The sequence below is a fragment of the Drosophila bipectinata genome, chromosome 2R (genome assembly GCF_030179905.1).
Source record: "Drosophila bipectinata strain 14024-0381.07 chromosome 2R, DbipHiC1v2, whole genome shotgun sequence".
NCBI lineage: Eukaryota > Metazoa > Arthropoda > Insecta > Diptera > Drosophilidae > Drosophila > Drosophila bipectinata.
Window position 1 is genome coordinate 7,160,664 of NC_091737.1, and position 24,855 is coordinate 7,185,518.

Here is a 24,855-nt window from a genome sequence, read left to right on the forward strand (position 1 = left end):
CCTTAGTATGACCAATTGTCTCGTAAGTCCTATGGTCACACCTTGTAAACAAAGCGAAAGAAAAAATGTTTAGCAGTGCAGTCAGCAGCGTTTAATTAAAAGTAATTCACATAATTGATTGCAAGGGTGGAACAGGTCGTGGAACACCCCACCCTGCGATATGTCTATTCCCAATCAGTAGCAACTGATTGCGCGACTGACTCACACGGATTTAGCTCCGACCTCCCGTGCAATTACTTTATTCCATTTTTTTTTTTTTATCGCCCAGGTACCACAGACGGGAATGCTGAATGTGTTTCGCCAGCAGCATAATCGAAGCGCATAAGAAGTTATTTATAGCGCCGCCGGAGCATTCAAATCAGAACGCGACGACCCCGCCCACGCAATCGACTCGTGGGAGCAAGATGTCGAGGGGCAAGTCGCGACTCCAGACGGAGGTGTGCGGGGATTGCGGGGCCAGTGATCCCTCTTGGGCCAGCATCAACCGAGGCATCCTTCTCTGCGCCGACTGCTGCTCCGTTCACCGCAGCCTGGGAAGGCACATCTCCATAGTGAAGTCCCTACGCCAGGGTAACTGGGAACCGTCTGTGTTGAATTTTGTCAACTCCCTGAACGCCCATGGTGCAAATAGCGTGTGGGAACATCATCTTCTGGACGGCAGCTCCAACTCATCGGGCGGAAAGCACTTGCCCCGCTGGCGCAAGCCCTCTCCCAAAGATGCCCTGCACCCCACCAAGTCGGACTTCATCAAGGCCAAGCACGTCAATCTATCGTTCGTCTTGAAGCCCAGTCTTCAGGACGACGACGATGCCGGTGGTAATGGTGGCAATCTGGAGCAGGAGCTGAGCAGGCAGCTCCATGCCAGCGTGCGTACAAGCAATCTGGAGACATCGTTGCGCCTCGTGGTGCAGGGCGCCGATCCCAACTATTACCACGAGGACAAGCTGTCGACGCCACTGCACATGGCCGCCAAGTTTGGCCAGGCCTCGCAGATCGAGATGCTGCTGATCTATGGGGCCGATGTGAACGCCTTGGATGGCAATGGCATGACTCCCTTGGAGTTGGCCAGGGCCAACAACCATAATACCATAGCGGAGCGTCTGCTGGATGCCATGTATGATGTCACGGACAGAATCATTATGTTCTTGGGCGGCAAGAAGCCAGACCATGCAGTAAGTTCTAAATTTAAGCCATCGGAAGCTCCCCGGGGAGTGGGAGCCATTTTTGTATCTATAAGATGCAGCTTCTTGCTGTGATTTGTTTTCATGATTTTCCTCTAAATTTGTTTTTTTATTTTCAGAGTGGCCGCCACTTGACCATACCAGATGCCAGTGGAGCCGACATCAGTGAACAGCTGAAAATAGCTCGTGGAAAGTTGCAACTTGTTCCAAACAAGATGTTCGAGGAGCTGGTAATGGATCTGTACGACGAAGTTGACCGACGAGAGTGCGAAGCCAGTAAGCACTCCAGCAACTGCTGTTATTATTCATAATAAGCTAATGTTTAATTCTTTGCAGTCTGGTCAACGAGCACCTTGAATGCTGATCATGCAACTGTGCCATTTCTTCCGGCTAACCCCTTTTTGAGCGCAACGCGCAATCAGGTTGGCATTGTGACAATTTTTGAATGAGTAAACGCCAAACCCTCATTTATTGACATCGTTTCGTTTTGCAGGGCCGCCAGAAACTGGCACGCTTCAATCGCGCCGAGTTTGCCGGTCTGCTGACCGACGTGCTTGTGGATGCCATGCGGCGTCAGAACATGGCCAACTTGCGTCCACTGGACGCCCCGCTGGCGGGCGGCAATCAACTGCCTTCGCTGCAATCGCTACCATACGTAAACAATTCGCTGTTCGAGCAGGGCGGCCACGATCCGAATCTGTCGGACGATGAACCCATCTACGACCCGGTGGCCAGCGATGATGACTATGCACCAGTGCCGCCAATGGCCCAGCAGGTAAACCTTATGCGCCAAAAGATTCTCAAGCTGAACAATAGCTTTGGCTAGCAGCGTAAGCGAAGACTGAATGAGTTACCCGTTGTGTTCATCCTTAGTCCAGGGCACTATAGTCCCTGTTTTTAGTCAATGTACCCTCAGATGGTAGAGATCCAAATGTAGACTATAAGCTAAAATAAAGTTAGCCACTATCTGTCACATTGTAGTTTAACTAAATGTAGTTTTGTGGAGTCCCTTCTATACTTTTCTTGTATATGTTAAATTAGTTGATTTGTATTGTTTCATTTTAGTTTTTTAATTTAATTTCATTATTTTTATGTTGTTCAAATAGGCTGTTGTGCACACGCCACCTCGCAGTGCCAACTCGCAGAATGAAATGGAAACACTGCGGAAACAACTCAGCTCAGCTCAGTCCGAGATAAGCCAACTGAAGAACGTGGTCCAAAAGCTGTCCAGCGAGAACTCCCTGCTCAAGTCCAAGTTCTCCAGCGCCTCCAACAACAGCGTCTACGATGAGCCACTGTGAGACTTTCCTTTACACTTTAGTTACTTTTATTTTTATTTATCTTATTATTTTGTTATTTAGTCGCATTGATCTGAGCTTGAGCAGTCCGGAAACTGAGCACGAGCCCCTATCGCTACCCGAAGGTGGCACTACCAACAAGGAGAGCGGCTCATCCAATGGCTCGTCCAACCAGTCGACTATCAAACGGCCAGCCAGCATGTACGAACGCAGGCTGGCACCAGTCGTGGCCAAGGGCCAGACAGATGTCCGGAACACCACGAGCATGTACCAAATGGCGGGCGATGGCAAGCCCTTCGGAGAGGAGGTGAAGGTGCGATCCGACTTGGTCACTCGCTGCCTCAAGGAACTCATTCGGGCCATGCAGCCAGTGCCAGAGGATCAGAAGCAATCGATTGCTCCACATGGCGAACTCATACGCAGCGCCGTAACTGACTTAATTGCTCTCTATGCCAACTTGGTAAGATTAGTGGAATTGATACCTCATTGTTAAAGGTTCTTTAGAATTAAATTAACTATAATGTCCTTTACTATTTGTAGCCCCCCAATGCTAGCGAGACCACACGAGAAACCCTGAAGCAGCTCACCCGCCAAAACATAATGATCCAGCACGAGTGCGAGAGCTTGCAGAAGGCCATCGAGGCGGACGACAAGCAGGCCATCCAGAAAAACACCTTGGAGGTGCGCGACTGCGCCTTCCACATCGCCAGTGCCATAAAGACCTTGGTGTTGCAGTTCTACTGAAGAGGACAAACAATCTAGAAGCTTACCCCTTGACTCCCTCATTAAAGTATTAACCAACCGACTTAGTGCCCCCGTCTGACTAACACAGTGCTTCCGCCGAAAGAAACAATTCTTAAATGTCCCGTTACATATAGTTTATGTATTTTAATAAATGTTTACATAAAACAATGTACTTCGTTCAATATACACAAATGCGTTTTTTCCATTGCAAAATAGTTTGAAAGACGAAAGTTTAGAAGTTCTTGTCTTCGTAGTTGGCAAGCGTTCTTGTGAGAGAAGATTGAAAAGATGTACGATATCTATATATATATTTGTGTCTATATTTATACGCATGTGTCCTCTATAATTTTAGTGTGTTTCTGTTAATAATCAGGTGCAAGTTGAGCCTGTATATTGTTCACTTTAGTTAACTATACGTTCTAAGCATGGACAATCGGTCTAAGCATGGAGTACACATAGGTAGGCTTCCTCTACTTATTGTTTAACTTTTGTTTAATTGAGATGGGTGGCTTCTGCCTGGCTTCCGCCTTCCAGTCATCAATCAGATTGCTTCACTGGACAAACACGTTCCCTCCGGCTCGCGTGCTGGCTGTACTGGGTGTGGTACGAGGTTCAAGTTCGAGGAACTCTATGAATTAAAGCCATTGTATCCATGAGTGGTTCTTCTCTAAAAATAATGTCTGCTCTGCTGTGGTTCAAGCGCTCCAAAAGTGTCCATAAAAATATACATGTTCTCCCGCACTTTGGCAGGGATTTAACTTTTGCAGGTGCATTCTCTAAAATATTGCTTTACATTCACTTTACATTTGCTGAGTGAGGCCCAGTTGCGTCCCTATCCGTACAACCTTTAGTGCTGGACTGCGGTCTTAGGCTAACTCTGGACTCGGGTAATTAAAATCGGCTATTCGATCGAAGTATCTAAGGAACCTCAAAGCTCGGCTCAAACTCGTTTATCTAGATCACAAAACATATGGGCGATTCAGTAATTACTATAATCAGTTGGCGGTGTAAATCATTTATCTAATTAAAGGTAAATTAAACTAGTGGTAGGCTTAGGTACACGTCCTCACTACACATACACTTACGGTACTTACAATATCCGAATAGCGAGTTCAAAACTTATGGCCAAACAGAACAAAAAGGGCTAACAACAACGGCAATAAATAGAGCAACTACCTAACTATCTAACTGCTATATCTTCACGTCGCTCAAGACATGATCAAATCTTCCTCTCCTCATCGGACCCTGCCGCCCTACAATCAAGTTGTCTTACTCTCTTGTAACTAGAAAACGAAAAGGAAAAAACAAACGAAAAATACGGAAATTAAATGCAAATCGTGACTCGAATGTCTTCAATAAGGTCTTTACTCGTCCTCCGCCTCGGTGATTGTGGAGTTCATGATGTGCGTCTCCTTCTTGAACAGCAACTGGCGATGGTGCTGCAGGGAGGATAGCGAATGGAGTGTTACGTGTTTAGACCAAAGATGCAGCCCACCTACCTCTTCGTTTTGGATCATAATGATGCGGTGCTCCAGTTGGGGCGCCAATTCGCAGGTGGACTGCTCCAGGTCGTCCAGGGAGGCGCGTCGAAGCATCTGAGAATGGATTAATATGACACTGTTTCCCAATGTAATCCTTCAATGGGAATCTTACCTTTTGGGAATTGCCATGCGTCAGATCCATGGACTTGTTGTGATGACCCACCGACAGCTTGCGAATGGGCGAAGGTCCGTCCAGATCCATGCTGTCCAGGCACTGCACCAGACTGTGCCTCCGGGACAGGGTCACCAAGGACTGACGATGCTTGGTGTTTTGGCCACACTTCCGGGAGTTAATGGCCTTGAAGTGATTCTGCAGCGTGATGCCCAGCTCAGGACAGGCATCGTCATCCATCTGGAAATTATTGGGTTTACTTTGTAATTCTACAGAATTGTCAGCGAAAAGGTAAGTCTTACCAGCACAGTGGCATCCTTGAACATGGTGTATCCATCGCAGCCCATGAAGATGTAGCTCTTGACGCACAGCTTGTAGGTCTGGTCCAGGTTGAGGTACTCGTCGCCCACCTGGATCAACTGCGGATCTATGCGCTTTCCAGGATCCGCCTGCGGATCGAACGCGAAACTGATACCAGCCACCTGGGGGAAGCGACCCTCCAGCTTGGGATACGCTGACACGCCATTCTCCAGCGCCTGCCACAGGACTCGGCCGCTCACCTCGAGCAGGATCAGGGGATCCCGCATGGGAATAACGTTGACCAGATCGCCCATGGTAAAGGCTCCCACTGGATGGACGCGATCCGACCGGAAGGTGCCGCCATTCAGGATGACCACATCGGCGCCAACGGCAGCCAGCACCACGTCGCACACCCAGTTGCCCAGATTCGTTTCCTGGGTGCGAACCCGCGAGAAGCGTCCGTCCAGCTCCACACTGAAGACTCCCATCACATCCGACAGCTTACTTTCGATGAACTCTGCAACCAAGGATTAAAGTATAATAATGAATACTCTGGCTTCCAGCTGTACTGGCACTCACTGGCATATTTTGACAGCTCCTGTTTGAGGTCCGGATCTTCGGGAATCTTGGCCGTCACATCCACGCACTTGACGTCCGTGGTGAACTTCTCCCGGTTGGCGGGGTCCCTTTCCATGGTGATCACAGAGAACTGTTGGAAGTCCGTGCCCGACTTCACGATCATCTTGCCATTGATCTCGGTTACCTCCCGGACATGGTCGTGTCCACCAAGGATGATGTCGATGCCGATGCACTTCTTGGCCAGATTTATGTCGTTGGGAGTGCGCATGTGGGTGAGGGCTATGATCAGGTCGCAGCCCTCGTTCCTTAGCTCTCGGGCCAGCCGATTGCCCGCCTCCACGTAGTCGATGTAGGTCACCTCGTTGGGGTCGATGGTGGGCAACGTTTCCAGCCACTCGCGCTCCACCAGCCCGATCAGACCGATGGAGATCTGGTTGTGGAGGATGAAGTGGGAGATTTTGCCGCCACCCAGAGGACGTCCAGTTTCGTTGTCCACCACGTTGGACATGAGCCAGGGGAACTCTGTCTGTTTGATGAGTTTAACCAGCACATCCAGACCATGATCTAGAATTATCCGGATAATGCCAAGTCCATAGATTAAAGCTTAATCCTTAACTTACCAAAATCGTGGTTTCCAAAGACGGCGCAGTGCGTGCCCACCGAGTTGAGGACTGGAATCATCTGTTCGCCCTGGGTGAAGGTGCTCACTGCAAATAAGGAAAGGATAGCCATTCTCTATCATCTCCCATCCTAGGATACTCACACATGCTGGGCGAGAAGGCGTCTCCGCTGAAGAGCACCAGAGGATTCAGGTGGGCGTAGCTCTTGATGGCGGTGGCGAACCTTGCCGCTCCGCCAACGGGCTCCGTCTCCGCCATGGACTCGATGTTGTAGACATCGTTATAGTGCAGAATGGTCAGGGGCTTGTCCTCGCCCTCTGTCATTTTCAGCAGCTTCTTGGTCTTCTCCAGCTGCGAGGATATCGATGTGGAGCGTCCGGTCAGGCCGTGGGTGGTGCCTCTCAAGCCGATACCGGATAGGGAACCAGAACCGGATCCGCGATGCCGCGGACTTTGTGGCTGGCTGACGGAGGCGTATGCTCGCGTTGGCCGGGTCAGTAGTTCACGGGCGTCCAGCGGTGTCAGAGACTGACTGCCCTTAGAGTCCTCGACTTCGTCCGGACCGAATTGCAACGTGGATCCGCTCAAGGAAGCGGTGGCACTGGCCGTGGTCACGGGAGCGTCGCTCGAGGTGGGCGTTAGGGAAGTGGGCGTGCCCAGGGACAAGTCCAGAGACCGGAAGTTGGGGTTGCTGCTCTGCAGCATCGACAGGGTCCTGGTGCCTGCGTCACGCACTTCGATGGAAGCCTAAAAGTAGACACACAAAACGTCCAATAAGAGTCTTTTCAATTTCCGGCACAACCACATCCAGGGGACAACCAGGGGCAACTGAAGATTCAGGCGGGGAGATGCAACACAAAATCACAAAAACATATAGAAGGTGGGGGTGCAGGTGTTTCTAGGGTTTTTGTAATACACTTTGTTTTTGTGCTGGGTGGATAATTCACATCAATACTGTGTTTGGACAGAACCTGCTTCAGCCAGCCCACCACGTTGCCCATGGCGGCGGCTCCTCCCGATCGAGTGCTGCCGGATAGGTGGCTCAGTCGGCGAGTGGATCCATGACCAGTGGGCGGTGGCGTTGTGGGCGGTACTCCGGCTCCTGTTCCTCCGCCGCCTCCTCCTCCTCCGTCGGTTCCCGCATTGCTCATCCTACAGACGCTGCTTGGTTGTTAATGGACAAGAAATCGAAATGGAAATGGCACACAAGATAGTTTTGGTAGACGTATGGTACACCACTTGAGATATGAAAGTGAGCATAGTTTTCACGATCTGATTATTGAGATTTTTTATTGAAAATGCGCCTACTAACTAAGGTAATTGCTTTTTGATTTAAATTTTAAATTAATATTTTATATAATGGTATAGTTCATAAATTACAAAAAATAGCATCATAGCTGGCCTACAAAACTTTAGTTTGTTGATAAGCATAAATATTAAGATTCAAATTTCAAACAATAAAATAGAACTATGAGGTACCTTTAGGTGTTTTTAAAATAAGTATGAATAATATGTAAAACAAAAGATGCAAACAAGTTACACAACTGCATTTTCAGCAATAAACAGAAACAAAGTACTTTTAAATAAACCCAAAGAATTATTTTAGATCTCAGGTATTATTTCCAACTTCTAAAATCTTATCTTTCCAATATTAACATAAATAAACACTTGAAAAAAAGAAAATAAGTATTGTGAAGACCCCCTCTCAGATCGCGAAAAGTTTGCTTTTGACTTACAAAATGCCTTGGAAACTGCGAACCCGACTTAGACGCATTTTCAATTTTCAACCAATTAATAACCAAATAAAAAGGCGAGAAAATTTATCACAATTTGGCGCTAAAAATAACAGAAAAACACAAGGCGCGCGCTCAGCTCGAACTGCAAATAACGAATGCGAATGCAAATAATTGCCTAAGTGAAATGAAAACATTTTCATCTGCGATGCAAAATATATAAAAATATACAAACAATGATAAGGCTGAGAGCGTGAAAGTGGTCGGAGCGGTGAACAAATAACAAAGTAAACAAAACCCGAAAGGAAATCAATTTTGTGTTATTGGCTCATCGCAATATCGCAACAAAGTAGACGCCTTCGCGACCTCCATTTCTTCCCATTTAATGCAATTTCTCATTTCTTCGGCTATGCCCCAATAACCTGACTCAGGGTGAACGCTAGACTAGAACACAATCGGAGATAAAGTCCGATTGAGAGCGCCGACACTAGTGTTCTAAAGCATCTCTGAGGTAGACTGCGATGGGGTTCCTGAGAGCGTCCCCGGTTCGGGCACATTGACATTGATAATGAAAGCAACAAGCAAGCTCGACAAAGCACTCATACGCAGCGTTGGCCGAGAAGAGCAAGGTCAGATTTGTTTGAGGCTGGTCACTAGTGACTACACTAGACGAAACTAGACTAACCTTATGTCAGGATATTGTTTTTTCTGTGGAAATATATTTCAATTGATTAATTTTCTTGCTTCAGCGAAATACGTGCCCAAGGTGAATTTTTATGCCAATAATTGTCAAAACAGTATTACTCAGTAAAGAAGAGTAAGAGAGTAAATAAGGACTCATTCACCCAATAAGACAATTTTATTTTTTTATAAAATCAAAATCGAAATTTACTTACTAATTCGAATTCGAATCTATATCATACCAGGTACTTGTTCCGGTACTTATCATACCATGACTTATTCTTCCATTCTCCTTTTTTCACAAATATGTAATACATACATATAAGAAATATAAAATATTACGATAAAGCTAGCTGAAAAGCAAAAGGAGCGGTATCGAATACATTTATATTTATGATCCTATTACTCACAAATGGAAATCTACCTATCACACACAGTCACAGGGTAATTATAGTCGTTACAAATTTTAAATACATTTAGTATTTTTTAATGAAGACTCTGGCTATAAGAATTTGTCAGTCACCCAATAGCTGGTCGGCTGAACCACTTTTATGCCGCAAACAGACACGTTTAGGGCTTAACGATATATACAAATATGAGTATAAAAGATGGAATATTGAGGTAAAACCAGAAAGGGATTTGTTCCAATAAGGTTAATATTTTTCTTAAACATGCCAGAGGGTTTATTCATGGGGTATCTTAATGTATAGTTTTGCGGAACTGAATCAAGATTGCGTCTTTAATAGTATAATTGATAAGATTATTTATTTGCACGAATGATATGCACAATAAATGCTAAACGAACAATAGAGTTGAACCATTTTCTGCCAGTGGCATTTAAGCCTCTTGGAGTTGCATACTTAGCTGCGTCAGCTGGAGGACATAAAAAGTTAAGCTGCGGATTCTGACAGGACACACAGGAAATGAGTTGCATTTGTGCAGGAAATGCACAGGAAGCGGAAAGACCTGAGAGATGGCTTCCATTTGCGATGGCCCCAATTTGTTAGGACGTGACCAGGTTGGACCAGTCCCGGCTTGAACTGGACTCAGTTTGTTTGCCGACAATTGGCGCCAATCATGAGTCTATCAAATTAATTATTGGCTTAATTGGCCGCAGAGCTCTGTGTGAGAATAATTGGGTTACAGCCACAACATTTTATTATCCCACGCTGCGTGAAAGCACGCACTCGATGATTTCAATGCCAGTCTGGCTAATATACTCATGCTATGCAAATATCGCGCTTTATTCTCATTTGTTTACGGGAACTTAATTAATTTCATATTTCAGCCAAGTGGTCTTTCAATGGAATGGCATTTCAGTGGCATTCAGGCTCATGCAACGGAATACAAAGTGGCAACCGCAAATTCTCATTTCGGTATTTGCACAGACCGAGCACAAAAAGGGGGAAATAAAAACCATAAACATTATGCCAACTGCAGAGAGCCAACTTGCTAATATCCTTTCGGGGAATTGTTTACTCTTCCGCCGAGCAGTTTATGGGTAAAGTTTTTAATTAGTGGGTTGATCGATGCAACCACTTCGTCGGTAATGAGCTTATTCGATTGCACGGTAAGGGTATAAATATTTGACATGAGTGGCATGAAATATGCATGGCACGTGCAACAGTTGAAGTGGGTCCGGAGCTGTCAGGAGCTAAATGCGAGTGATATTTCCAAGGGGGCATCGCCGCCAACAACTCTGGCAGTGTGCTCTTGAATAATTTTTAAGCATTTCCAGGGGCCTACCAACCGCCCGCCCACTCCCAGGCAGACAGGTGAAAGTTGGCCAGGAGGGAAACAATTGCATGCAATCAATTGGTGAAATCAGGCATGCCATTTGTAGGGGCTGGCGGGCGTCCTTGACTCGCCGACAAGGCAAGGGCTGGCCGCCTTGGCCACCTGAGAGACAACCCAAGGAAGGGTTAGGGGTCAAGTTGCCCAGGGCCTGCCGATGAAGTGAGCAACCTCATGGCTGACTTGTTTTTCGACAACCTAAGGACAAACCGTTGTTAAGGGACCAGGCACACAAATTTCCATATACAGTATACTGTATATGGTATACGTACTGGTGTACACAAGAACTCACACATGCTGGGGGAACTTGGTGGCAACTTTTGCAACAGTTGGCGGGATTTGCGGCAGAGTCCTTTGGCATATTACGTATACGTCGAAACTGGCTCGTTTCGGCCAAAACGGAAATGAAAAGTGTAATGAGAAAAACGGAAACACAAACACAGCAAATCAGGAATAAATTATTAAGGACCCCACTCCTCAACATTCACTCGAAAGGTTAAGTATAAATTCCCTCACATCGAAATTAACTTTCTAGCCGCAGTTTGTAAACTATTTAAAGCCACCGGGCTTCAGCCTTGGCATTTGGCTTGGCCGAGGGCAAAAGTTTTCCCGACTCCCGACTTGGTTTGGACAGTTCCCACCCCTTTTAATTGCATAATTGATAATGCCGCCCAAATGGCTGCCAGTTACCGTTATTTACTCACTTGCGTGTAAGGTTCGCCCACACTCCCCGTCGCTGTTGCTTCGCCTCCTCTCTCTCCTGTCTCTGCTGTCTTTTTTTTTGTGTTGAGTGGAGAGCCGTTACCGTTAGCAACCGTTACTGCGTTTCGGGAGCTGCAAGTGCACTGCAAAAAGAAAAAACATCACTAAATAATACATTATTGCACTCAAAGAAAACTTTTTAACTTCAAACTTTTAAAACTGAAAAGAAAAACTTAAAAGGTTTTCTCCTCCTTTAGGACCATTTTTTTTAGGAAATTATAATAAAGATGCTTATTTGCAAACTTGTAAAAGCCACAAATACCACTGTATTCAGTGGATTACTGCTAAAAGGTTTTCACAATCCTTCATTTGGCTCGAATGTTATCCCAAAAACACCATTGATAGTCTATTTTTATGGGGCACAGCGCCACCCACACCACCCAGTTGAGTTTTCTTTGTGGAAACCAAGTTCGTATCAACTTTACACGCACACTGCCACACGGGATGGCAGCCATACACGCACCTTCACTTGACTGGCTTTTATATTATTAGTTAAAGGCAATAAACCAGCTGCTGAGGTTTCCACTTCAGACCGTGACTGAAATTTCAAAGTCAAAGATTCGATCCCACTTGTTGTGGGTGGCTGTCTCTGTTTTTATTCGTGTTAAGGTCGGTATTCGAATATTTTGCGTACGAGTGAGTATTGTCTGTTTAAAATTGAGAGACTTTTTGACAAGTATTATGGTTATAATGAAAAAATGGCCTTAAAGTAAATACATTTGTGTATATGTATTTAATTGATGAATATATTATATACAAAAGATCTTCTTCCCAAAAAGTAACTGATGAGGAGGTAACTACATGACAGTCAGGTTTCTACGTTTCTCGACTTTTTCAAGGTAAATAACTTTACAATTGCTGTTTGCTGCTTCAAGTTTTTATGCTAACAAGGTTCATCAAAATGTGTCATTTTGCGTGTTTATTTTAAGTTGCCACAAATTGAAATAAATTCGAAAACTCCCAAGGTCAAACTAAAAAAAGAATAGCGAAATTCGGTCACACTCTGTACCCTAGACCTACTTATCTGAAGACAAGTTCAAATGGCGCAAAACAGAGCAAACAGCAGCAAACATTTTCGCACTTGTTGTAAAATGTGTTTATGTATGGGTGTGTGTGTGAATTCCAACACAACAAAATTTCTGGCAATCAGCTGTGGCAGAGAGCGGAAGAGCTAGAAAGCTTTCTCTCACGGAAATGGGGCTGGTTTTTGGCGCCCTCTCAGTTTCTAGGCTCTCCGCTGGCTAGTTCTCTCTCCCGCTGCTCCTCTCCTAACAAGCACGTTGTTTGATGGCTGTTATTATTGTTGCGTATTTTTTGTTGTTTGCTTCTCCTGGCCGTGTTTTTGCTATTTTTGTTGTTATCTTTTAAGTTAATATCTTAAAACGTGTTGAGCGACGAGCGTTAGCTGGGGTTTTGCACACCACGTCCATGTACACAAGAGTTTTGTGTGTGTAAGTGTTTGTTGCGTTTGTGTGTGTGTATCATGCGTAATGTAATTTCACGAGGGTTACGAGTTTTGTACACTTGAACTTGCAGCTATCCTCTGGCATATAAAAATAAACTGTTTATGCAGTTAACTGTGGGCCGTGCTCTCGTGCCCGGAGTCCCGATTTCGATCTGACCCCCTGTCTCATACATGTGTATATGTATGTATGTGTGTATTCCTAGGGGTTGCGAATTAATAATTCAAAACGGTAAATTTCATTTTTGCAAATTCTAATAAAATTTTCAATTGCCACATCCGTTGAACCCGTAGAATTAGTACACACAAATTATTTAATTTTTTCCTACTAGGGGTGAAACCAGATTTGCACATTATTCACACGTCCGAATCACTTTCACTTGCAATTGAACCGATAATGTAGACCAAATAGGGCTGATTAATCAATTAAACTGATAACGAAGGCTCCCCACCATTCCCCACTTTAACGCCTCTTGTTTACTTGCTAAACTTACAAACTCGCTTCAACAGCAATCCTCCCTGATTGTTCCTTGTTTCGCAAATTAAGCAATTCGAACGTTTACTTTTCTGGAAAAACGCTGCCTGCTACTCCTTTTTTGTGGTGTGTTGGTAAAAAATCTTCTGCGTAGCGAAACGAGACAGCAGTGCAGAGTATAGGAACGCGGAAAATGCCAAACAGCACCGTTTGAACGGGGAGCAGAACTCTGAATGGCATCATATTCCGCTTCTAGGGGAGCCAAATAAATCCAACATGTGGGAGAGCATGCGCTAGCTGAGAGCCGAAAGCCGTGAGAAAATAACGGGCTACCGAATAAAAACCCAACAACTTTTACCTCTCATGTACGATATCTACATTTTACGCCATGTAAAAACAATATATGTGATTTAAATAATTCACATAATTCATAAAGTTTTGATTAAAAAACAGGTAAATGACACTCCGGCCGAAAAATAGAAATACCATTAATATTTAAAATTCCTAATATTATTTACATAAAATGATACAAGAATTTAAGAAGAAAGACTAAAGGAGAATATCTTTTAAAATTTGGATTAAAAATTATTGAAGAAATACATACGAATATTCTCCAGGTGATGTTTAGATTTAACTTTCGTTAGTTTCTTGGCCTCCGAAACCTTCTTCGAGTTCAACAACGACGGGTGTGCAGATGTGTGTTTTGAGAACGCTTTTGGCTATATTAAAATGGGGCATTGTGTTGCGATCGGCTGGCCACTGTCAAAGTAGTTTTTTACATATCGATATCACCATAATTTTGCCCACCACTAATTTTTCGATTTTCGCTCATATGAAGGAAGCTTTTATATTTGTCTCTCTCTTTAAAAGTTTTTCCTGCCACTCTCACACTCTCTGAAGTACAATGTGAATGTCGCGGTTGAAACGACATATCTCCGCGCGGAGTTACGTCGCTATTGGCCCAGCCGAGATATGTCGCTATGCCCTCTCCTTTGGATGCTGTAAGTGTTTCGCTCAATGCACTATGGGCGATTTTTCATAATGGGCGGCATAAAGTCATAAAATTTATGGTGAAATATTAAGGAAATGTTTTTTTTTATTAATAGTAAACAATTCAGTTAGCTGAAAAACAATTTTTTTTTTTATCGGGTAGCAACTCTCTTTTTGTGGCAGCCCTTCAAAACCAGATGATCTGTTGATGCTCGAATTATATAAATTGGCACAAAAAATTTCATGCTGTTGAAAGTACCTAAATTATTATTGGCTTCGTTTCAATTAATAAGTGTAATATGGATAGCAAAGCTCAACGTATTTAGAATCTTTTATTTACGATAAATGTGTATAAATGTTCGTGGTGTTTTTAATTTCCAGTGTTATTGTTGATTGTATTTTTAGCAAAAATCTAACAATTTTAATTGTGTTCCGTGGAGTATTTCTTGAAAAGTGCATATCAAAACATCCAACTAAAAATGGCAAGTTACTAACGAAAGTGTCTAGTTTATTGTAGTAATCATGTTTTTTGCTCTTTTTTGTTCCTTTAAAAGAAAAATGCACTTGAACATCCAACATCAGAGCTGAGTTCATACAATTTTTTTAATGATGAAGACACCGAATCAGACAACGAAAGCGATGACAAACATGAGAATTCTTTTATTTTAGATGAAGAAGATTATTAACTTTTTGTTTTTTTAAGTTTAGAATATTGTTAAAACATGGTAAAATATTATTTTTTCTATTTTTATGCTTTGCTTTATAATAAAAATTTAAATTTTTGTACAAGTGCCGGGGCTATAAAGGGGCGGAAAATAAAGGCATGGTCAAATTAAAAAAAAAAAAAAAATCCGAAAACAAACTAAAATATTAGTAACCTTAAAAAAAAAATTAAGCTCCTAGCTCTATGTGTGGACTTTATGCCGCCAAAATCAACTAATCGCCCATAGTGCAATGGCCAAGAGCACCGCCACAAAATAAGAAAGGACGGCTATAGTCAAGTTTCCCGACTATATTATACCCGACACTCATCTCTTCCATCCACAATTCAAATAATCATATAGTTTAAACTTTAAAGTTTAAAGTTTAAAGGTATGGATTCTAAGAAAAAATGCTTGTTGCATACTTTTGCGCTTGGGAAAAAAACAACAACAAACCTACGCACTATTGGGAATTCGACCAGTTTTTGTGACAAAAATCCATTTTCTGAATAAAAATAAGTTTCAACGTAACGTGAATTTGGAAAATTCACCAATCTTCAGTGGTGCATAACAGAAATTTTGATAGAGGGCACCACAACAAGGAAATCAGCTGACAAACACAGCTGTTGCATTTGCAAAGCGCAGGCGACTGAAATATAAAGTTTTGTTTACAAAGTTTGAGCGGGCAGAAGTAAACAGATATATTGTTTAGATTTATACAACATTTTTTGAAATGAATTCCAATCTTTTTGTCTTGTTTTATATGTATGTGATCGTCATTTGTAGAATAAAATCGTGTGGTCCCCGTAATCGAGCAAAAATGAAGGTAGCCTTCTCAATGCATATTTTGGATAAAGTCTCATGTTCCATAAGGGATTTAATGTGAGTCTAGAAGAGTCTATCAATGAAACATATTGTATGTTGTAGAATATTAAATTCTTGTTCGAATGAACGTAATTTAAAATACCACTTTTTCCGATTTTACGAGAATTTTTCATTTTTAAGACATAACCTCAATTTGGCAAACACAGATTTGTTTGCGAAGTGGTTCGAAGCAAAGGGAAAAGTCGCAAAGGAGAATGCTGTCTTTCATTTTATTAAATTGAATTCACTCTCAGGAGTGAATTTTGAAAAGTACAGCAATATCGTAGACCAAGCGAGTAAAAAATATTGCTACCGCTTGACGCAAATATGAAAGAGGTACAGTAACTCACAGTTTATTTGACCCACCTTGTAAAAAAAAATTTAAGTGGCTGTAACTTTTTAACTAAAGCAGATATGAAAAAAATAAAAAGGCAGCTTTTTCGGTGGGTGGGCAGCTTTTTCGGAGAAACTTTTATTTTATTATCTGTATCTGTCATGCAGTTTGGCTGAATTCAAAAATTGTTATAAATTTTCATGCGAAGGGCCATACATACAATATCTCGCAGTAGGCACGCTGCAGAGTCTTGTAGTCCAGACGTATTTCAGCGAGCTACAGATACTTCTGATCCGATCCTTTGTCAGTGAAATTGGATAGAAGAATACAGCGACAAAAATAAAATGTGTCTTCCATTAGAGGTTTTGAACCTATGAATTAGAGGGCTCATCAAATCCCGATGACACCACGGCGGGTGAGGATGAAAGCTCTTTTGATATTGTGCATTTTGAACATCACGATGCTTTAGATGGACTTTCTTCTTAAAACTATAATACATTGTTTAAGGCGTGCCGCGCCCACTATTTTCTATGAAATAAAACCATATACTGTCACATAACTTGTTTATTTGTACATACCTGCAGAAAGTTACATTAGCTAACAAAAAAGGGGCGGTGCCACCCCCTCTATTTTTCTATTGGTAAAAGGTAAAAGATCAATATAACCCCATGCGAAAAAGAGAAGTCAAATATCTTGCTCCGATATTGAGTTATGTGACAAAAACTGGTCAAATTCCCCATAGCGCTACGGTCATACTACCGATTCAGTAGGGAAGCAGTCTTAAGGGGTTATATACCTTTTTTATTTTCAAAAAATCGAAAATTTTTTTATTGCTTTATCTTAAAGAACAATTCCTTGAGAACATTTTCCCAAATTTTCATAGAGATTGGAGCAGTAGAAAAAAAGTTACAGCGCTCCTAACCGCGCGCCTCATTGCGGCCTTGAACTGAACTTGAAACTTTAAACGCGAATATCTCGAAATGGTGTTTCTTGAAAAATGACTTTGCGGTGACAATGATTGACGGAAAACTACTGAACCGATTTACTTCAAATTTTTTTTAAAATGTTCGTAATGAAATTCTCTTGTGCTTGAACGATTTTTTTCGGCGAAATAAATTTTTCAGTGAAATTTCTAGAGACCAAAACGTTCATTTTTAGCATAAAACGCTGCCATATCCAAGCAAAAACAAAAAATTTTAAAATCGATCGTTCAAGCACAAGAGATTACTCTAAACTAATGAAATTTTTTTACTTTTATGATTTAAGTTGACCTGTTTGACCTGGGGAACTGTCACCGCAAGGCTCTAAAAAAAAAAGGCCTCTAAGGAAAACAGCCACCCCTTAAAAACTATTCAATATTTTTTTACCAAATTTTGTAAAAACATTCTTAATAAAGTATACTATTAAAATATTAAAACATCCGTGTAATTAAATAATTGCTACATACCTAAAAAAAAATTCAAACTTTCCTCTTTTTCTTCGAAAAAGAAGGTATATAACCCCTTAAGCTAGGTACACACGATGCAAACAATTTGCAGCAAGTTGATTGCTGCAACCAAATTTGCTCGTATAAACACGAGTGAAAACATTTTGCTGCAAACAAAGAACTTGCACAGTTTTTTTTGCAGCAATATTTTTTGCTTGTCGTCTGTATGAATTTTTTTTACCACTAATTTATTGCGTCATTGGCTTGCTCATACTAAATATTTTTTACATTTTTTGTCCATTTTTCGTAATGGGATCCCTTGAAAATGGGGTTTTCCCATATGGGGTCCACTGTGCACAGTGGTTGGGCTTGTATTGCGCCGCGGCCATAAGTACTTCTAGTTCACATATTGTAACGAAATTTACACCAAAATTCTAAAAAAAATATTTGAAATGCATAGTAAAAAAATTGGCCATATCGTACGACTATATCATATAGCTGCCATAGGAACGTAGTATCTCCTTCACTACGTTTCACACTTTTGGCAGAATTAGATTATCCTAGGATTAGGATAGCACATTAGAAACGATACCGAAAAAAGGCGAGTTTGACCTCAGATTCATGTATCGATTGGCCACTTAACCGACATGGTCCTAAAAAAAAACATAACCGCCGTGAAAATAAAGTTAAAATAAGTAATAAAAGCAAGAATCTGAAATGTATTGATATTTCTTTATCCATTATAGGTGTACTATGAGGGTAAACAATTTAAGGAACCAGGGCAATCAATTTAAACGTTGGAGAATACGATTTTTTGTTAATAAGAACCACTTCGTAAGATAGGAGTAGAAAGTGTAAGGGAGAGACACCAGTAGTGGAGAATCCATTGATTAGGTGGGGTACGAAGGGTAGAGTAGAAAACCCAAAAAGAAACCAAAATATGTGTTAAAACCCTGGTACGACAAATACAAAAAAAAATGAACAAAAAAGGTAGGTCCTCGGGTCAGAAATAAAAAAAAATAAAATTGTATATAAGAAGCACACAATCAGGCCCTCACCATTACATGAAGAAATAGATAAAATTAAAAATAAAATCAGAAAATCAGGTGTGAGAGCTGCAGTCTGCTCAGGGCGGACGACCAGAGCATAGATGTCAATCTCAAATACCAAAAATTTATGCGTAATGGTCACATTACAAGAGGTAATCAGAAAAGGATGGCCAGTTTTATATCTTTCTTTCTAAACAACGCACTATGATCCAGACAAATACGTTACAGGTAAGAAGGAAACATTCATTTCATTTAAGAAATTGTATGAAATATTTTGTATTCTTGAAGAAGCCATTGCAATTTGGAAGTTGACAAACGAAAAACTTTATTTTGTATTTAAGCTTTACTTAAAAATAGAAAATCCATTTTTGGGATTTGATTCACATTCCAAGTTAAACCGTTAAAAAGCGAAGGCTACGCAGGACAACAAGCGAAGACGATCCACACAACCAACTTATGTTTTGGAACCCCGGTACAACAAATACCAAAAAAAATAAACAAAAAAGGTAGGTCCTCGGGTCAGAAATAAAAAAACAAATAAAATTGTATTTAAGAAGCACACAATCAGGCCTCAACTATTTTAATTAAATGAAGAAATAGATAAAATTAAAAATAAAATCAGAAAATCAGGAGTGAGAGCTGCAGTCTGCTCAGGTCGGACGCTTGCAGCGTCTGATTTTTGATTCTGGATGTCTGCCTTTTATACCGTCAGAGCATAGATGTCAATCTCAAATACCAAAAATTCTTGCGTAATGGTCACATTAAAAGGGGTAATCAGAAAACGATGGCCAGTTTTATATCATTCTTAAGAAAAAATTGCCGCAGCTAACGTACTATGATCCAGACAAACCCTATTGTTGCAATATTCAATTTTTAAAAAGTTAAAATAACGAAGTGATTTTGATCGCATTTTATTAAAAAATGACTGACCAATAATGTTGCATACCAAAAACTTTCAAAGATTTGGCCATATTTGCGAAATTTGAAGCTAAACTTAACTGGTCATACTCAAAAGCCTGTGAAGTAAAAAATGAAAATCGAAGTTATTTTCAACTTCATATTTCTGAAAAAAAAAAAAAAACAACAAACGGATAAATCTTCTTACTAGATAATCCATAGTAAAAACCTAATCCTAGGTTTTTTACTATGTTTTTCCTCTATTGATATGTTAAAAGTTGCAAAAGATTGAATTGACTTGATTTGGGAAAAGCGTTATAACTTTAACAATTTTCTAGGGATGTCGGAAATATATCAAAATATCAATATATCGATATATTTTCTCTTAAAAAAATATTATTATCGGAATATTTTTTGGGCAAAAATAGTCGATAATAATATTTTTGAGTTGGTATTTCCGATATTTTATGTTTGGTCACTCTTAAGCCAGAAATTGGCATTAAGTTATCTTATCACGCCTGGAAGTTCGGTTCCATCTGAACGGTTGGCTTCTGCCATTAAATGTGTTGTCTGTGACTCCCGTAGTCGAATGACATACCAGCATATAACCGAAAGAGTTTTTTTAAAATCATTGAAGAAAGATTTGTTTTGTAATTTAGAGTAATTAGGAGCATTAAATACGAGAATTAAGTAATTAGCATTATTTAGTACATATTTCATGAATTAATTTTTTTAAAACTTTTTTTTTTATATTATGTTTTTTATAAATAAATTTGAAGACTATGTCCTTAATAATTTTGTTATTTTTTATTTCAAAGAACGTAAATAAAAGTTGCTTGAGAGTGGGTATAAATATTTGTTGTTTTTCAATTCACTTTTTAAATAAAAAATAGCTCTTATTTGGAGTTCATGGCGGATGAAAACACATATTAAAACCTTTTTTTAAATTTACAAACGACCTTTTTCAATTTTAGCTGACCATAAAAAATATCAAAAATACTCGATATATCGATTTTTTTTGGTGATATTTCTTAATATTATCGATTGATATTTTTTTCACAGCAAATATCATCAATACAATATTTTTTCAAAAACCAACAACCCTACAATTTTCATAATTTTTTTTATGAAATTGGTCATTTAGGATAAATAATATGTGTCATAAATGTGTTTTTCCTTATGTATATCTAGATATTTCCAAATATCGATCTCTATCATTGGTGTTATCGATCTCTGCCTGCGTGAGCTGTCAAATATCGCACAAGCAACGGAGTCTTCCATCTCTAAGACCTGCCGTATTTGCGTTCTTTTGGTGGAAAAGTTTATTTAACAATTGGTAATAGATTCCTTGCTGAAAATGGTAAAAGGAGAAGCGTTTGCTTCCTTAGCCGCTGGTAAGTTACTAAAAACGATAATCTAATTTAACTAGAGTTAATTGTGGAGATTTTAATTTTGGAGAAGAAACCCTAAACTACTTAACGTGGGAGCGATTGAGAATAGAAATTCCCAAAGAATTACTAGGGAAAGCAGTAGTTTTCTTATCAGAGCTTCAAACTTGGAAACGCCAAGTGAGTAAGTTGCACATTACAAGGAATTGTATTTATTCCGTGCTGTAATTTCAAAAATGAAGTAAAGAACATGTAGAAAACGTAAAGCTTGCTCTATTGACCAATGTAATTCCGTAACTCAATAAGAAATACACACGTATACACATATGTACATTAATAACGGCTACATGCTAATTGTTTCACTTAGCCCAATTCGCAAAAGCAACTATCAATATTTTAATTTTAACTGTCGTACGTAGCGATCGATTTCTAATATCTCTTACACAAATAAATTTTACACAAAACTAAATTATTTATTTTTTATTGCCTACATTTTTATGAATAGATAAACCAATTTTGAACTTATTTTATTTCATACAATCTTTTGTTATATTATTCATTTTGTAGTTTTTCAACTTCAACTACTGATGTATGTAACATTTACTATTTTTATGCGATGGCAATCACGAATTCTTGAAAGCGTGATATAGAATACAGTAATTGATGTAAGAATAATTTGCAAATTGCGTTTAGCTTCATCTGTAACTTTAGTCTTATAATAATTAGATTGAGTTACCAAGAACCTTGGCTGACAGCATCGGAGCTGCCACTGTTATTAAATATTTTATGGAAACTAAAACGTTATCATAGGAGCTTCGCAAAGTATTAAGTAATATTATTTCGCAATATTTTGTATGGTACAATGTGCAACCAAAGCAAGAAATTTTATCAGCAATAGCCGGGGAAATTCAGCTGATGTTTGACACAGAAATAAAGGTATTAATAAAGACACCAAAAAAATATGTTGAGATTAATTAAGTATATGTTTATAGTAAACCTATTATATGCAGAACAACAACAAAAAGCCGGGACGTCTGTTGTAATGAAAAGTTTATAATTTTAAGGCTAAGGACAAAAAGTTATCAGGTGGTAAATTACACCCCACTTCAAACGTTGAAAATAATTGCCCAAATATATTTCAGGTAAGAAGGAAACTAAGAAAGAAATAAGGAAAGAAATTCATTCATTCATATCATTTAAGAAAGTATATGAAATATTTTGTATTCTTGCAGAAGCTATTGCAATTTGGAAGTTGACAAACGAAAAACTTTATTTTGAAATTATTTGAAATTATTTTGAAAATCTATTTATCTATTTATTGAAAATCCATTTTTTGGATTTGATTTAAATTCCAAGGGTCATCGCAAAATGTTATACGCTTACCAAACCAACAAAATATGGCTGATGTTCAATATTGAGCCTCGTAAAGAGGCAAACTTACTTTTGGATCTTACTTTTGAGAGGCGCAAAAGTTTTTTTTCCTCGGACGCTACACGTAACTCAATTTTCGAGGAATTGCCCATTCTTAAGCTGACTTTTGGACAAAGATTGGTAATGTTTGTTATACATTAATTTTGTTTTATTTAATGCATTTATAGAATAAATTTTTTAGACTATGGCAGACTACGTCGGAATTTAATCCGAAAAAAATGACAAAAATTTAAAGCCTACGCTCTTCCTCTCATTTGTTTAAAAGTAAAGGAAGACAAAGGCAATAATTTCATTTTTTCTCATTTACCATCAAATATTATATTGATATTGTATTTATGTCGCAATATTGATGGACGTAATTTGTTTACAGATAAAAAGGACGCATCAATTTTGCACATCATTTACGCTATTCTTGTCCCCACCAAAAGGGTAAAATGTGAGGCTTTTGGAAATGTAAAAGTTATGTCTACAATTCGAGGGAAAATTTTTACCGGGTCTCCCTAGCTCAAGACAACACTGGTGTCCCTAAGCTCAAGACAATACTGCCGATCATTCTACCTTTTCTTGGAATCATTTCTAAAGGACAACATGTTTGCGGTCAGATGCTGAGAGGCTTCTTCCGGAGCGCCTACAGGGCCGACCTCCCAGTCCTGCGGAGCCCCAATATAAAGGCAGCCACCTACACGGACAGCACCGCCTTCCTGACTTCAAAATTTTACATGAGAGGTACATAGAAGTGAAAAATCAGGCGCTGGAGCGGACGATGTGCACCAGCCGAGCTTGTAGTACTTCAGTGACATGTCTTTTCTGTATGAAACACAATTCTCGGTCAATGGAATCAACAGTTTTGTTGACGGCCCAGAAAATGATATTGTAAGTATTTTCATAAAATTTTATATATTTTTATATCACAATCATATATTTGACATGTCACAATCGTTTTATATACATAATATTATACGAAATTGGTTTCTTCAATGCGAACCCGACTGACGGCTGTCCAGAACCAGAAGGGAGGACACACTAAATATTAAGTTAAAAAATAAGAGTTTTATGTTAAGTCTAATTAAGTGCACGAAATAAGCTGCGGCCTTGAAAATGACTGTGATTTTGTTTTTGTTACGTTATTCTTTTTTTTTATGTTTATGAAGTTTTTTTTTAGTTATTAAATATGTTAATATTGCGTTTAAATTTTTGAAATATCCCTATTCGTTTAGCGGCAATAACGACTTAAACATTTTTTAATCACCTGCACGAAATAAGCTGCGACCCCTTGTATGTACACTACTGGCCAAAATAATAAGTACATAGGTATATTTATCATTTCTTGAGCCATAGCATGAAAGCTATCGAATGCAGGGCTGCTAGTTGATTATATTTTAAAAGGTTATAGTCTTGTAAAAAATTTAAATCAAAAATGAAAATGGGGAACCCTTTTTATCCAGTGCTAAGCCCAAATTTGTTCTGGATGGTCGTTTTTGGTCTGGTCAAAATAATAAGTACACTTCCATTGTTCAGAAATTTGAAAGGATTAAGTTTAGAATTGGACTACGGTATGTTGATTTTTAATGATTTGTTGCATTTTAAGTAAATTTGGGTTACAAAAAATTCTTTAGATGGGCCGAAAAAAGCATTGTACCCTGGAAGAAAAGAAGATTGCCTTGAATCTTTAACAAGAAGGAAAAAGTCTACGAGAAATTGCGACAAGCCTTGGACGCTCGGTGTGTTTGGTTCAGAATGCCTTAAAATCGAAAGATCCTACCGAAAAACGAGGAAGAAAGAAGAAATCTTCCCAAACGACGGACACCCGCATCGTCAGTCTGGCAAAAAATTATCCCTTTATGTCTTCCAAGTCCTTTGCCGCTGAAATCGGCAATGAAATATCATCTCGAACGGTTCGGCGTAGACTTAAAGGTGCTGGCCTAACAGGACATATAGCCAGAAAAGTTCCTTTACTTCGGAAAAAAAATTCACAGATGAGGCGCCAGCTTGCACAAAATCATTTGGCATGGTCTGGACCAGAAGGTTCTAAAAAATGGAACAATGTGTTATGGAGCGACAAAACAAAAATAAACCTTTTTGGTAACGACTCTAGACGTTATGTACGACCCCCAAAAGGTAAAAAATTCGACCCCAGGTACACGAAGAAGACCGTTATGCACGGAGGCGGATGCATAATGGTTTGGGGCTGTTCTTCTTGGCATGGCGTTGGTCCTATACATCGCATAACTGATATAATGACCCGATTTGGGTATAAAAGCATACTCGCTGACGTTATGCTACCATATTCTGAGGAAAACATGCCTTTGAGATGGGTCTTTCAACAAGACAACGACCCAAAACACGTCTTAAAGCTGGTCAAGGCTTGGTTTACCGAAATAGGAGGAAATCTTATGAGTTGACCAAGCCAGTCTCCGGACTTAAATCCGATAGAGAACCTATGGAAGCACTTAAAACGTCGTATCGGAACAAATACTTTTCAAAATGCCGAAG

The 24,855-nt window shown here is 40.0% G+C and overlaps 2 protein-coding genes and 1 long non-coding RNA gene across 6 annotated transcripts in view; 2 read left to right on the forward strand and 1 right to left on the reverse strand.

The window, feature by feature from the left end:
• On the forward strand, positions 1 to 3,345 carry Git (ARF GTPase-activating protein GIT1). Its single transcript, XM_017251179.3, has 8 exons — positions 1 to 101; positions 269 to 1,172; positions 1,301 to 1,457; positions 1,518 to 1,603; positions 1,675 to 1,956; positions 2,288 to 2,478; positions 2,543 to 2,939; positions 3,020 to 3,345. Exons 2-8 carry the CDS (start codon positions 291 to 293, stop codon positions 3,221 to 3,223), a joined length of 2,199 nt encoding a protein of 732 aa, XP_017106668.2. The 5' UTR covers positions 1 to 101; positions 269 to 290; the 3' UTR covers positions 3,224 to 3,345.
• Positions 3,343 to 24,855, reverse strand: part of LOC108131999 (mannosylglucosyl-3-phosphoglycerate phosphatase) — a 26,218-nt gene continuing 4,705 nt past the window's right edge. Inside the window, exons 1-11 of one of the 4 annotated variants that reach the window (XM_070277946.1) lie at positions 13,302 to 13,524; positions 11,288 to 11,428; positions 7,347 to 7,536; positions 6,519 to 7,122; positions 6,376 to 6,462; positions 5,756 to 6,319; positions 5,179 to 5,693; positions 4,877 to 5,116; positions 4,723 to 4,818; positions 4,592 to 4,662; positions 3,343 to 4,506 (exon numbers count right to left, since the gene is read on the reverse strand). In XM_070277946.1, coding sequence (XP_070134047.1) covers positions 4,443 to 4,506; positions 4,592 to 4,662; positions 4,723 to 4,818; positions 4,877 to 5,116; positions 5,179 to 5,693; positions 5,756 to 6,319; positions 6,376 to 6,462; positions 6,519 to 7,122; positions 7,347 to 7,526 — 2,421 coding nt within the window. In that variant the 5' untranslated portion in view covers positions 7,527 to 7,536; positions 11,288 to 11,428; positions 13,302 to 13,524 and the 3' untranslated portion in view covers positions 3,343 to 4,442. Of the gene's footprint in view, positions 4,663 to 4,722; positions 4,819 to 4,876; positions 5,117 to 5,178; positions 5,694 to 5,755; positions 6,320 to 6,375; positions 6,463 to 6,518; positions 7,123 to 7,346; positions 7,537 to 11,287; positions 11,429 to 13,301; positions 13,525 to 24,855 lie in introns of those variants that run through there. The other 3 variants (XM_070277947.1, XM_070277944.1, XM_070277945.1) reach the window with 3 other exon arrangements.
• The window catches only part of LOC138925986 (uncharacterized), an 11,965-nt gene continuing 9,367 nt past the window's right edge, over positions 22,258 to 24,855 (forward strand). The window contains exon 1 of the long non-coding RNA XR_011442260.1: positions 22,258 to 22,482. This is a non-coding gene — a long non-coding RNA (uncharacterized lncRNA). The remainder of the gene's footprint in view (positions 22,483 to 24,855) is intronic.

Excerpts from the sequence above, each read along its gene's own strand:
- Git (XM_017251179.3), top strand. The coding sequence starts at position 291 with ATGTGTTTCGCCAGCAGCATAATCGAAGCGCATAAGAAGTTATTTATA. Across the intron at positions 1,957-2,287 it reads TGCCGCCAATGGCCCAGCAG|GCTGTTGTGCACACGCCACC; the intron begins GTAAACCTTATG and ends TTGTTCAAATAG. Across the intron at positions 2,479-2,542 it reads AGCGTCTACGATGAGCCACT|TCGCATTGATCTGAGCTTGA; the intron begins GTGAGACTTTCC and ends TTTGTTATTTAG.